Source organism: Lipotes vexillifer, unplaced genomic scaffold (genome assembly GCF_000442215.2).
Source record: "Lipotes vexillifer unplaced genomic scaffold, Lipotes_vexillifer_v1.1 scaffold520, whole genome shotgun sequence".
In the NCBI taxonomy this organism is placed as follows: Eukaryota; Metazoa; Chordata; class Mammalia; order Artiodactyla; family Lipotidae; genus Lipotes; species Lipotes vexillifer.
Genome location: NW_006784004.1, coordinates 589,343 through 603,594, shown reverse-complemented (window position 1 = coordinate 603,594; position 14,252 = coordinate 589,343). Strand labels below are relative to the sequence as shown.

Here is a 14,252-nt window from a genome sequence, read left to right as displayed (position 1 = left end):
TTTGCGGTATGCGGGCCTCTCACTGTTGTGGCCTCTCCCGTTGTGGAGCACAGGCTCCGGATGCGCAGGCTCAGCGGCCATGGCTCACAGGCCCAGCCGCTCCGCGGCATGTGGGATCTTCCTGGACCGGGGCACGAACCCGTGTCCCCTGCATCGGCAGGCGGACTCTCAACCACTGTGCCACCAGGGAAGCCCTTGCTATTAATTTATAAAGGTTTGGAGAAAATGGTTTGAATTTTAGAAATCAGCTGATGTATTAACTTGTTTGAATTAGTCTGTGACCATGTTAGTGGGGAAATGAAAGGAGGATGCCTAGTTTTTTCTATTTTCCTTTTTATTTTTAAACCTCAAGATGGTTCTGGGGAAATATGTACACAGTCCTGATGAAGAAGAGCATCTAAAGTCATAAATCATAATCAATGAAATTATAATGAATCAGATACACAGTGGAAAAAACTAAGTATACTAAGTACACTAAAATATACTAAAAAAAATGTCCTGTCTCACTAAATGAACACTTCTATCAGTTATATCTTCAGGCAAGGTTTTAACTACTTGCTGAGTACCCTTCTAAGGCTCTGGAAATACAGCAGTGAACACAAGAGAAAAAAATCCTGCCTTTATGGTGCTTACATTTGTAGTGGGGGGTAAGGAGCAGCAGACAGTAAAGACAATTAAGTAAAGTTTTATTTAGTCAAATTCCAAGAAGAAAAATAAAAGCACAGAAGGGAGATAGGGATGTATATGTGCACATGTGCAATTTTTAGTAAGTTACCGAGTGAAGGTCTCTGAAAACATATAAAGACATGAAGTGAGAGCAAGAAACATTTGGAATTACCAAGGTGAAGAGAATTCCAGGTACAGGAAATAGAAAGGCCACAAGACTGGAGGGTTCTAGGCTCAGCAAAGAAGCCAATAAGGCTAAAGCAGAGTGAGAGGAGGAATGAAAGAAGATGAGGCAAGAAGGATAAACTGTGTAGGATCTAAAGTGTGATGAGAGGTCATTACACTGTTTTCATTGTAGAGTGACTGGAGGTGGGGTCCATTTCCACTGGGGTATCCTTAAAGTCAATACAGCTTTCTTCTCTTCAGCAGATCAATTTACCCCCAAAAAGAAATCTTCACTCTCCTTCCTAGAGGATTTAAGCCTGGCTACCAGCTTTCTGAGTGCCAGCTTCAGTTCTACCTATTTTCCCAGATTCTAAAGCCTCTCTCCAGAGTTGTATTTTGCTGGGTAGGAAAGGGGATGTGAGAGGTCTAATAATTCCTTAAATTAGCTCTGAAGTAATCCTATTGCTTTTAGCCCTGCCCTGCATCCCTGCCGTTACAGTAGCATGATGTGCCAATTCCTAAGCCTTTCAGAGATTCTACATTGTGACACGGGTTGCCTCTTGACAACCCTGTCCCTCTGGAGGCTTCGAATTCAATTTTCTTTGTTCTAAGTCACTCAACTCATCCACCTATTCTCTCTCTTTTTTAAAGTATTTATTTATTTTCCTTATTTTTTTTAGCTGCATCGGGTCTTAGCTGCAGCACACGGGATCTTTGTTGAGGCATGCGGGATCTTCTCATTATGGTGCCACTGTCTGTTCAGGTCTCTCTCTAGTTGTGGCGTGCAGGTTTTCTCTCTCTAGTTGTGACGTGGGGGCTCCAGAGCGTGTGGGCTCTGTAGTTTGCGGTGTACAGGCTCTCTTGCGGAGGTGCGTCAGCTCAGCAGTTGTGGCGAGCGGGCTTAGTTGTCCCGCGGCATGTGGGATCTTAGTTCCCTGACCAGGGATCAAACGCACGTCCCCTACATTGGAAGGCGGATTCCTTACCATTGGACCACCAAGGAAGTCCCCATCCACCTACTTTCTATCTTCCAAAACTATTTTTTCTCTTGCTCACTGTATTTTTTGGGGGGCGGGGGGTGGTTATTCCTATCTTTATTCCTTTATTGTCATTCTAGTGAGATTTTGGGAGGGAGCAGAGAAAAATGTGTTTATTCCAATACGTCTAACCAGAAGTCCTAGTTTTTTTTTAATTTAAAACTTTTATTCCCTAGATTATTACACAGTAAAATTGACTTTTTCTGATGTGTGTATAGTTCCATGAGTTTGAAACACATGTAGAGATAAACCACCACCACAATCAGGATACTGAACAATTCCATCAACCCAAAGAACTCTCTTGTGTTACCCCTCTGCAGTCACACTCTCTCCATCCCTAGCCCCTGTTCACCATGGTTTTGGCTTTTCAAGAATGTCATATAAGTGGAATCATATGGTATGTAATTCTCTGAGACTGACTTCTTTCACTCAGCATAAGGACTCTGAGAGTCATCTCAGGCGTTGCATGTGTCAATAGTGCCTTCCGTTTTAACACACAGTAGTATTCTACTGTATGGATGCAGCACAGTTGGTTTATCCATTCACCCACTGAAGGATATCTGCATTGTTTGCAGTGTTTGACTTGTCTGCAGATTTTTAAAAACATAATTAAAAAAATACCTTGTAGTAAAATACACATAACCTGAAGCTGATCATCTTAACCTTTTTAAAGTGTACAGTTGGGTAGCATTAAATACATTGGCATTACATGCAACCATCACCACTTTCCATCTCCAGAAGCTTTTCATCTTGCAAAACTGAAATTCTGTACCCATTAAACAATAATGCTTCTTTCCTCCCTTGTTTACAGATTTTTGTGTGAACATAATACCTAGGAATAGAACTGCTAGAGAATGTAACAAATATATGTTTAATTTTATAAGAAAATGTCAAACTGTTTCCAAAGTGGCTGTATCATTTGTATTCTCAACAGCAATGTATAAAAGTTCCCAATGCTTTGTATCCTTGTTAGACTTAATGACATATTTTTTTATGTTAGCTAACTTAACAGGTACACAGTATAGAACTACTAATGCAAAAGCTGTATCAGAGGTTGCTAGATTACAAAGATGGAAAAATGTACAGATCAACCCTGCATACATCTTTCTTAACGTTGATCTAACGTAGCACTTTTTACTAAATGTTTATCTGAAGAAATATCTGAGAATTACTTGTATAGAAAAGAAGGAAAAGAAAAAAGTTGTTAAAAAATTCCCAATCTTCTCCCTGAAGTTTCCTGTGTTGGTTAAGGCATCAGTAATGAAAATCATGAGTATTATTTATTCTGTGATAAAAATTTTAACATTGAGACTAATCAGAAAAAAAGGAAACAAAGATCTTAATCACTGTGAGTGCTTTTCATAATGGTTTTCCTAGGATTGAGGCAGAATGAAAACCCATTCAGTTTTAGCTGGGGCTTCTATTCAAGCCTCTGTCATAGATAATATTTTTCTATATGAATACCACCAATACCAGAGATATAAAAATGCTATCTAATTCATAGAATTAAAATTCATTCATTGTGGAGTAAGAAGGGTACAGTGTTTTCCTATAAAAACGATAGTACTAAATAGTGTAAAATGGAAAATAATGAATGAAAGAGCAAGATTTCCATCAACAAGCCATGTTTTCCTTTTGCCTTTCCATTTAAACAATATCAGAGATTTGTTTTCCCCTACCTTTTCCAGTTCCTTCCAGTCATAATTTGTATTTCCAATAACCATTGCTTGTAGTTCATTAGGCTGGAAGAGCTGAAGGACTTTTCCTCCACAGACCTTATGAAAGCCCGCATGAAAAGCATCAAATAAGGAAGCCACCGATTTATTGAATATGTAATCCACATAAGCATCAACAAACTCCTGCCTAGAAATGAAAAAGCACACATGCACAGAATATAAAAATCATTTTTTATAGAGAATACATATTGAAGTCTTATTAAAACTTTGAATGCAGCTGTACTTTTTGCTACTTATGTATAAAACTGAGAAAGTATGAGTAAGGTTCAAAGGGACAAAGTCTTTATGAAGAAGTCTATTATTCTTTCTATACAAAAATCTGGTATATCTATGAGGCATGTACAATCTCTCATTTACAGCCATTCTTAGGCTATTTCTAAGTGAAAGATTTCATTTCCTAATGGGGAGAATGATGATACAAATGGCTATAAAAATTTTTTTTAATTATTCACAAACTATTCAGAATTTATATGTACCATTCCACATACATCCCTAAAAAGAATAACCTCTTAAAAATACTAGGTGACAAAAAAAAATGAGAGCTTTGGGATTCAGACTATTTGACAGACTACAGTCTGATTTTCCTTGGGTTTCAAGGAGTCTGATAACACAATTTATTTAAAAAACTAAAAACGCAAGAGGGACACTAAGTATTCTTTAAGGATAATCATTAAAGATTACCAATGCAGTTTCTTTTCAAATGTATGTGCACATACATATAAATACACACATACACATGAACACTTTTGATGCTTTTCTTCCTGTTATGATACAAAAGGAAACCCCTTTACCCAGTAATTAGAACTACAATTTTATTCAATTTGTTCTGTTAGCCACAAACACTTTATGAGCTATCTGGTCAAACCAATAATGAGAATGGGTACTAGAGGATTTCGATATTTCATACTCCTGTTTTCCAAATTAAAAAGGATGATTCTATAAATGGGAATACTGGTAAATTTAGTCATCTACAGATAATCATTTTAGCAAAGTTTAAAATAATACCAAACTGAATTTACAAAGAGGGGAAAAAAAAAAGGTTAAAGGAGGACATTATAAAACTGGGTGGCCCTAAGGAAAAATTAATAATAGCATATGCTTATCAGCATAAGGTTCTGATGAGAAGAAACAGATAATTTTGTAATGCATAATTTTATAATTAATCTAATGAGAAAGTCAAATTTATACTAGTTAAGTCTCTTAAGTACAAAAGGTTAAATTGTTTTATGGGCTAACATTTTTGCCTTCAACACTTGCATTATGTAACTAGGACGGGCAGTACAAAGATCAAAATTCTTTAAATTACTTCTAAATAATCTATGGGAAACAATATTTGTTAGAAACTTAAAGAATTAGTCCAACAATAGAAACTTTAAAAGCTGAAAAAAACAATCTTTCTAAATCATAGTCAAAGTTTTTCAAAACCAAGATTTTTTTTAAGGGGTAAGTAGAAAGACCTAATTTATTTTCACATTATTTTTAAAACAGCTTTATTTTTTATCAAAGTAGAAGTATATACAGTTTAAAATGTCAAACAGTAATAATCCTAACAGCCAACATTTACTGAGCACATACATGTGCTAGGTACTACTCTAAACATTTTAAAATTATCGCCTCATTTAATCCTCAAAATAACCCCATGAAGTATGTATAATTTATCATCCCATTTTACGGAAAAAGAGACTATGAGGCATGGAGACATAAACTAATTTACCTAAACTTAGTTATACAGCTTCTAAGTAGTAGAATCAGGATTATAATCATTTGGATCAAGTCCCTGGCAATTTGAAGAAAACTATTTGTTAACTATTTTTGCTATTCCTTCTGATATTTACCTTCAAACTTTCAACAACACAGTTCTATTGTTATTCCTTGATTTACAATTATAAATATTACCTGATGAAGTGAATACTGAATATTGCTTCAATATTTATTAACATTTTTATGATTATAAATATTCAGCTAGGGAGTATTCTATGATTACTTTTCTTAAAAAGAACTTTTGTTTCCCTTAGGTTGCTACCTCATCTCCAACTTCAACAGAAATGTCAATCTCTTCTAGATTCATTCAAATATTTTAGGTTGCCTCTTTCTCCTGAAGACATTCCTCCTGGAGCCCTCCATCTTCTTGATCTACCGCAGACTGACTGCTCTTTCTAAATCATGTACACACTGCTGTTCCTATTTGTTTTTTTTTTGGATCCCCTGTCTTCCTTGTTCTTGGTTCAATTCCTTGTTTTGGTAGGACACATCCTCCACACATTCTTAAGAAAAATGAGCTGGAAGTAAATTCTCTGAGACTCTGCATGTATAAAAATGTTTTTATACACCACATACTTGATAGTTTCAATATGGAATTCTATGTTAAAAATAATTTTTTCCAGAATTTTGATCTCCTAGCTTCAGTGTCATTCTTTAGAAGTCTGATGTTATTTTGATTCTTAATTCTTTGTGTATGGTCTGCTTTTTTTTTTCTGGAAGGTTTTAGGGTCCCTTTTTCTTTGGGTTTTGAAATTTCATGTATTTTTGCCTTGGCATATGTTTTTTCAGTTCCCATGCTTTCCATCTTAAAAGGCATGTCATTCAGTTCTGGGAAATTTTTTTTCGTACCATTTCTTTGACAAATTTCACTCATTCCATTTCCTTCAGTGAATTTTTTTCACTTTTTAATAGTATCCTTATGGATGCTACTCTTACCATCTTGAGGATACTGATTTCAATTTTCATTGAAGTTTTGTTTTTCATCCTACACTGTTTGTGTTTCCTTGGCATTCTTTTTCACTGTTTTGGTCCTTTCTTAAATGTCTACTGATCTTTGGTTATTCATTTACATTTAAAAGTTAGGCAGTTTTCCCAGAGAAGAATCCTCCAATATAGAGTGTCAAGGAGGAGGGAACTGTAGACTGTCACTTAATCTCCCTGTTTTCATTTCAGCCCTTTGTCCCTGGCTGTGCCTAACTGCCCTCAAATCCACAGTTCCTTTAGTTCAATCTCCCCAGAATGTAAATTTCCAATCTGCCTAGGCTGGAGAGGGGAAGTTGCCAGCTACTTGTGTACTAAGGGAAATGGGTTTCTAACTGCTCCTTAAAACAGCCAATCTTTCTGTTTCCAGCTTCCCCTTAAACTCCACAGACATACACATTTTAACCTGTTTTTTATTCTCAGTGCCTGAGGCCTCTGTTCTGCAATATGAACTGTCTGCCTTCTTGGCTCCCAGTCCACTTATGTTGCAGCTTTTTCTGGCTGGCTGAAGGTAGGCGCCACTGGCTTCTAGCTTCCAAAAACGTGTTTGCTATTGTCTCCTCTCCCTTCTCTTTGTTCTTGTTGTTAATGATCTTTTAATCCCTTTATTAATGTCTTAAAAGGAGCAAAAGGAAGATTAATTACGTCCTTACCATTCAAAATAAGTTTTATCTGAGTGAAAACTTAAGGTTGTGACATATTTCTAAATACAGAAGAAAATGCCTACTGAATCTTTTTACTACCACTGATGCTGCTTATAATTCACTTACCGATTTTGTTTGTTAACAGCTGTGTCTGCACCATTTAGAACCAGTTCTTTCACTTCTGTTGCACCAAAGTTTTCAACTGTGATCTATTAATTTAAATTTTTAAAAAAAGTCAATGTCAGACTCAAAACTTATTAGATTATTTTAATAACCTATTATTATAATCTACCTTTCTCTCATTAAATATAAGAACTAATAAATTTGCAGTAAAATTCTGCTACCATAAGCTTATTTGTGAATTCTGCATAAAGCCACAACTAGAAATCTTCATCTTCTCTGGCAGTTTGAAATCCTACCTTGACCAACTAATTACAAATCAACAAGTGTTTGGTTTGTTAAAAACAGGAAACTGAGTATTTATCATGTGTAAAACTTCAGAAGGGTCACTATAGGAGTAAAATATTAGAAAGGATGTTTTCCACGGACAAGTGGAAGACTCCAAGTCAGAATGCATTCAGTTTAGACTAGCTATGCATTCTTCCCACATGATAGCTGCTATTCTTGAATTCTTCCTTGCTGCATTCTTAATTACAAGTTGTTTTTCCAGTTTGCCATTAATTTGGTCTATAAAGAGTCAGTTATTTTGAAACTTTTAATTTCCCTTACTAGTGTACTCATTTTCCTAATGTTACCATTCCCACCATTGAATCTTCCTTCTTCCTATTCCCTTTTTTTGGGAATATTAACCTCTTCTTTTAAAACATTTTTTTTAGTATCTGTTGTCTATAAAACACTATGGTGGGAGTGGGATGATAAGAGATGAATAAATCCCTGCTCTGGAGTTTACTATCTAATAAAAGAGGAGAAATGTGATATGTAAACAACTCATTATAATAAAATCAATGCTATAATACAGACATGAACAAAATACTATCAGACCACAGAAGACAGAAAACTTACTTCTAACTAGAGGAAGTATTAAAAACCTTGAGGAAGAAATGTCATTTGAAAAGCACCTGGAAGGGTTAAGTAGGGCTCTGAAAGATTAGGAGAGGGTGGAAATTTCTGACTGAGTACAAAGACTGAACAAAAGAATAGATATGAGAGCAAATATCAAAAAAAAGTATGCCCCTATAAAACAGGGATGGTAAGGTATATAAAAGAATATTGTGAGACATGACAAAATGCAGTATGAATGGAAGGATACAATGAAAGTTAGAAAGCCAGATTACAAAGGTCTTTTAAGTCCATTATAAAGCTATTATTCTACAAGTAATAAAGAGCCACTGAACGTCTGGGAAAGAAATGGTAGTAGGAAGGAATGTTTCAATTACCACAGTTCTTAAATATACTAAGCATTCACAAACTTGATGATTGATAAATCAGAAATTAAATTGCTTGGAACCCAATGTTTCAGTCAATTGAGATGAACAGTAAAGATTCAATGATAACTGACATGGTTATAAGTGAATCAACTGAAAAGGAGAACTAAAATTTCATAGTAAACAGAAGTCCAAGGAGAATTTTTTTTCTTGAAAACTATTAAACATTACTAAAATAAATTAACTTATTTCCCCTAAATCTATCAAATTTTCTTATAACTAAACTATGTGCCAATTCTTAAAATGATCAAAGAATGGATAAACTTTGAGAGGGCACATAATTTTTTGGCAAGTTGTGTGATAGTGGAATATTGTATCTTTTGTCAGCTTTGACCATAAAAACATAAAGAGAACTGTTTAGGGGTGGGGGACAAACAAAGTTTTTGAAAAGACATGAAAAAATAAAAACTGAAGGTTTTACCATTTTCCCAAGAGTCTAATTTATAATACTGAAATTGTTACTTCTGAAGTGACTTATAATCCTTGCTGATTTTCTCTTCTTTAGTTGTCAACTAGTCTACTTCTGCCAGATTCTCATTTGTCAATGGCTTTCCACGTAACTGGATGATATACTGAACACCCCTCTCAGAGACTTAAGTTCTGCATCTTTTACAAGATTTGCAATTTCATCTTCCAAATAATATTCCAATGTATTTGTATTTGTATTGCATCCAACCGTAAGACTAAATAGGCAAGGATGAATGTTAGTGTGAAAGGGATATCTGAGTGGGAATTAATTTTTTAGGTGGCAAATTCATTAGTGAATATTTTCATGTTACAATAACCTATGCTTCTCTAAACATTCTTGTAATTGCAGACTCAAAAAATGAACACTTGAATAAAGAGGTCCCCTTGTATTTGTAAAGATCTTTAGTATAATGTTAAACAACAGAGGCTTTGAAGTCACAGAGCTGGATACAAATACTATCTCTGAAGTGTGATGACTGTTTTCAGTTTTCTTTATATGTAAAATAAGGATAATAATACCTATCTCTTGGGATTATGAGGATTAAATGAAATAATGCATGTCCTGTGACTAGCAATATAGTTAATGCTCAATAAATGTTAGCTAAATGGTTCTTTAAGAATACCATCCATCAAAATAAAGAAAAACCATAAGGCACAGCTGATAAATAAAAAGGGATGATGAACACTCAGGCTACTCTATGTCTTTTCATCTTACCGTAAAATTAAGACAAAATGTTTCCTCAACATCATCTTCTGGATAATCCAGTAACTGTTGCATGCTTCTGAAAAACAATATATATGTTTCTTTGAAGTAAAACATTATTGAGTATTTTGACTATTTTGCTTGACTAAGTATATATTTTCATTCATTCTTGATCAAATCCTTTTGTTAATTTGTACTTTTATATTTGTTTCAGAATGGTGGATGTACAATGGCAAACTTATAAACAATGCTGAAGAAAAAAAACCTACTCTAAGGCTTTCATCTCCTGCTTTGAATACAAAAGCATGTATCCACCTATTTTCAACACTTGTTCTTATTTATATACAATTTTTATTCCATTTTATGTAATAAATAAAAAGAAACTTTACATATTACATGTAGGAATGAAGGTGATTAGAAGTAAAAGTCCAAATAAATCATTTAACTACATTCAGGAAACATTATCTTCCTAAATTTATTATCAGGTATTCACAAAGTATTGTTAAACTAAAAATTCAGTACATGGTATTATACACATAACACTTTCAGTAGAAAATTCCCAGTCTGAGTAACACAATGGGTTTTCCTTTATCAGAAGGGCTATTAGTTTATTTTGGAAATTCAACAAGAACAACAGAAACATAATTATTCCTAAAAGGAAAGCTTCTGGACATTTCCCATTTCCTATTTTCTAAACCCCACTCTTGCCACTTTTTACAACTAACCTCCCAACATCAGGCATTAGTTCTTTCAAATCATCCAGAGATGGCTTCTTTTTTAGCAGTTTCTTATACAAAGCCAAAGGAAAATGGAGGTCCACAATAGTAAAATTATAAATTGCTAATCCACAGATAACACCAATCAAGTGGAACAAATCACTGTCTTCAAATGTCTAAAATTATAAGGGAAAGATAAGTAAAGACTTGTTCTCCAAGTTAAAACATTAAACTTTCTCTGATTACAAAAACACATACTTGTGGTAGAAAGTTTTGGAGATACAGAAAAAAGTAATGAATAATAGGAAAAAAGTTCATTCTCATTCCCATCTCCCTGGGACAATATCACTGTTAGTATTTTTGCACATTTGCATTCAATGTATTTTCTGGGACAAACAAAATTAAAATCTAGTTGAGATGATACTAAATATATAATTTCACAACTGGCTTTCCCCCCAGAAATAGAATCATTTTCACATCTTTTAGCATTACATTAATAAATGAAATGATTACTAGAACTTTTTTCTGATTTAAAAAATTATACACATTCAAAATTTGGAAAATAAAAAACCTAAAGAAGAAAATGAATTAAACACCTGTAATCCAATCACTTAGAAACACCCAAAAACAATGATTTAAAAAAATTTTAATGTATTTCCATCTAAGTTCAGAAAAATAATTTAAAACATACTATATTTAAGGCTTTCTCATTTTTCTAATTACAACACAAGTATTTTCTTATGTCATTAAATATTCTTCCAGGACCTCCCTGGTGATGCAGTGGTTAAGAATCCACCTGCCAATGCAGGGGACACGGGTTTGAGCCCTGGTCCGGGAAGTTCCCACATGCCGCAGAGCAACTAAGCCCATGTGCCACAACTACTGAGCCTGCGCTCTAGAGCCCATGTGCCTAGAGCCTATGCTCCACAATAAGAGAAGTCACCACAGTGAGAAGTCCACGCACCACAATGAAGAGTAGCCCCCGCTCACTGCAACTAGAGGAAGCCTGAGTGCAGCAACAAAGACCCAAAGCAGCCAAAAATAAATTAATTAATTAAAAAAAAATTCTTCCAGAACACAATTTTTAATGGTTGCATATTATATCATATAAAAGTTCCATGGCTTACTAAGTTAGCTATTTTAACTATAGTTGGACATTTAGATTATTAAAATATTAAAAACAATGCTTATTCACCTCACCTCTCCCACCCCAGTAATCTTTAGAGAATTAACATATGGTCATAGGAAATTCTGTAAGCATGACAATTAAGAGCAAACAATTTTTAAACTAAATCTGGGGCTCCAGACCTGGTTCATTCACTATCTAGCCTCAGTGTTTTCAAGATAAAAGTGGTATTAATTTCATATGGTTGTTGTGAGGATTAAGTGGAATAATGTATGTAAAATGCTTTTAGCACAGCTCCTGAAGCACACAGTGAAGGCTCAATAAATATTATTCTAATTAGCTAGTAATTTTCAAAAGAAGATGGGCGTCTTTTTTGCATATATTTTGGTCCATAGTTTGGAATACCTCCTTAGAAGAAATTCTGCTTTGCAAGGAAGAATTTCAAAGTCAAAGGAAAGGTAAGCATACTATCAAACTCTTTTCCTCCGCAACTGTTCTAGTTTGTACCGCCATTTGTAGTCCAGGAAAATGACTATCTTTCCACATTTTCATCTGCATACACATACCATAGACACATAAAACATACTTCTGAGTTAAAAAATGACAACTTGTTTTACTATATATATTTTACTATTAGTGATACTGAAAATTAGGGATTTGTGTGTTTGTGAAATGCCTCTTTGTATACTTGGTCCATTTATCTTTTGGGGGCTAGTGTTTACTTATATATTTGTATCTGAATTCATCATATGTCAGAGTTATTACCCTGTGTCATCTTTGTTACATATATGCTTTTTATGTTTTGTTATATTTTTCATTGGTCAAATTAAACTTTTTCTTTTGTGATGTCCTACACTGTGTTGAAGTTTAGAAAGTCCTTCTTAAGTAGGGCAGACTGCATATGTGTTAATCTCTCTTCTTCCAGAAATCCCTCTAAGAATAAAGGAATAAAAATGGCATAAACCCACAAGAAAAAAAGAATAGGGGAGGGTTTTAATAGCACTAAAGAGATTTCAATATTTCAAAATACGAAAAGTAAATGGATAGCTTGTCTGTTTCGGTAAAGCAGAAAAAACTGAAACAGTAGCTTGTAGAGGAAAGCCAGTAAAAAACAAGTTCATCTGTCCTCTAGGCTCAGGAACTGGAAGTGCCAATTAATATTTGTAAAGTCAGAGGTAGTCCAGGTAGCTCAGTTAGTAAAACATAAGAATCTGAAATTCAGAGGTATTAGAGTGGGGTTGAAAATAGAATGCTTGGTGGAAACGTTGTTGCCTTTTTGGAAAGGATGAACTACAGAGGCTCTGGAATCTGAGGTAGCTGATGGTCAGGGTGCTGCCTTAAAAACAAAGGGATCACATGAAGGTCTGTACAGTGAACAGTGAGAATCCTAGCTTCCCTTTCCAGTGTTTGGAACACTACTGGAACACTGACAGCCAGGGCTACAACCTTTCCTGTAAACACAAAGAATAAAAAACTTATATATGCTGACATTTGAGGGTTCACCCTTGAGAGGCCCCCACCTAATAACTCTATGAATAGGGCCAGTACACAGGGCCCATACACATAAAGTATCTAGGTAGCATTTCAGTGTCACACTCTAAAATAATAAACAGCCAAGAACCACAAGAAAAAGACAAAAGAAACAAACACAAGAAAACTGGATGAATAAAAGGTATTATGGGAAACAAAGAAAAACAATAAATTTTAAAAGACTACATTTAAAAAGATTAAAATCATAAAATATATCTTTTCAGAACATAATGGAATGAAACTAGAAATCAATATCAGAAGGAAATATGGAAAATTCACAAAGATGTGGAAATTAAACAACACACTCTTAAAAAAACCAATGGGTCAAAGAAGGTATCACAAGGGAAATCAGAAAATACTTAAGAGACTCCTAAAAATGAAAATACACACACAAAAACTTACGGAATGCAGGGAAAGCAGTGTTCAAAAAGAAGTTTTTATATTTGTAAACATCTATTAAAAATGAGGGGACTTCCCTGGTGGTCCAGTGGTTAAGAATCTGCCTTCCAATGCAGGGGACGTAGGTTCGATCCCTGGTAGGGGAACGAGGATTTCACATGCCACGGGGCAACTAAGCCCATGTGCCATAACTAGAGAGCCTGCACGCCACAACTACTGAGCCCACGTGCTCTGGAGCCCGTGTGCCACAACTACTGGGCCCGTGCACTGCAACTACTCAGCCCATGCACTGCAACTACTGAGCCCATGCACCACAGCTAGAGAGAGGCCCGCACACCACAACGAAGATCCTGCGTGCCACAACTAAGACCTGATGCAGCCAAATTTAAAAATTAATTAATTAATTAAAAAGAAACAATTTCTCAAATAAATAACCTAACTTTATATCCTAAGGAACTACAAAAAGAAGAGCAAACCAAACCCAAACCTAGCAGACAGGGAAAATAATAAAGATTAAAGTGGAGATTAATGAAATGAGAATGGAAAAGCAATACACAAAGCAACAAAACCTAAGGTGGGGCTTCCCTGGTGGTGCAGTGGTTGAGAGTCCGCCTGCCGATGCAGGGGACACGGGTTCGTGCCTCAGTCCGGGAAGAACCCTCATGCCATGGAGCGGCTGGGCCCATGAGCCATGGCCGCTGGGCCTCCGCGTCCGGAGCCTGTGCTCCACAGCGGGTGAGGCCACAACATTGAGAGGCCCGCGTATCTCACACACACACACACAAAAACCTAAAGGTGATTCTTTTTTTTTTTGGTCAGTACACGGGCCTCCCACTGTTGTGGCCTCTCCCGTTGCGGAGCACAGGCTCCAGACG

The 14,252-nt window shown here is 35.4% G+C and overlaps 1 protein-coding gene across 1 annotated transcript in view; it reads right to left on the bottom strand.

The window, feature by feature from the left end:
• The window catches only part of HERC4 (HECT and RLD domain containing E3 ubiquitin protein ligase 4), a 130,533-nt gene that overhangs the window by 3,756 nt on the left and 112,525 nt on the right, over positions 1-14,252 (bottom strand). The window contains 4 exon segments of the mRNA XM_007456472.1: positions 3,548-3,731; positions 7,117-7,199; positions 9,619-9,685; positions 10,332-10,498. Coding sequence (XP_007456534.1) covers positions 3,548-3,731; positions 7,117-7,199; positions 9,619-9,685; positions 10,332-10,498 — 501 coding nt within the window.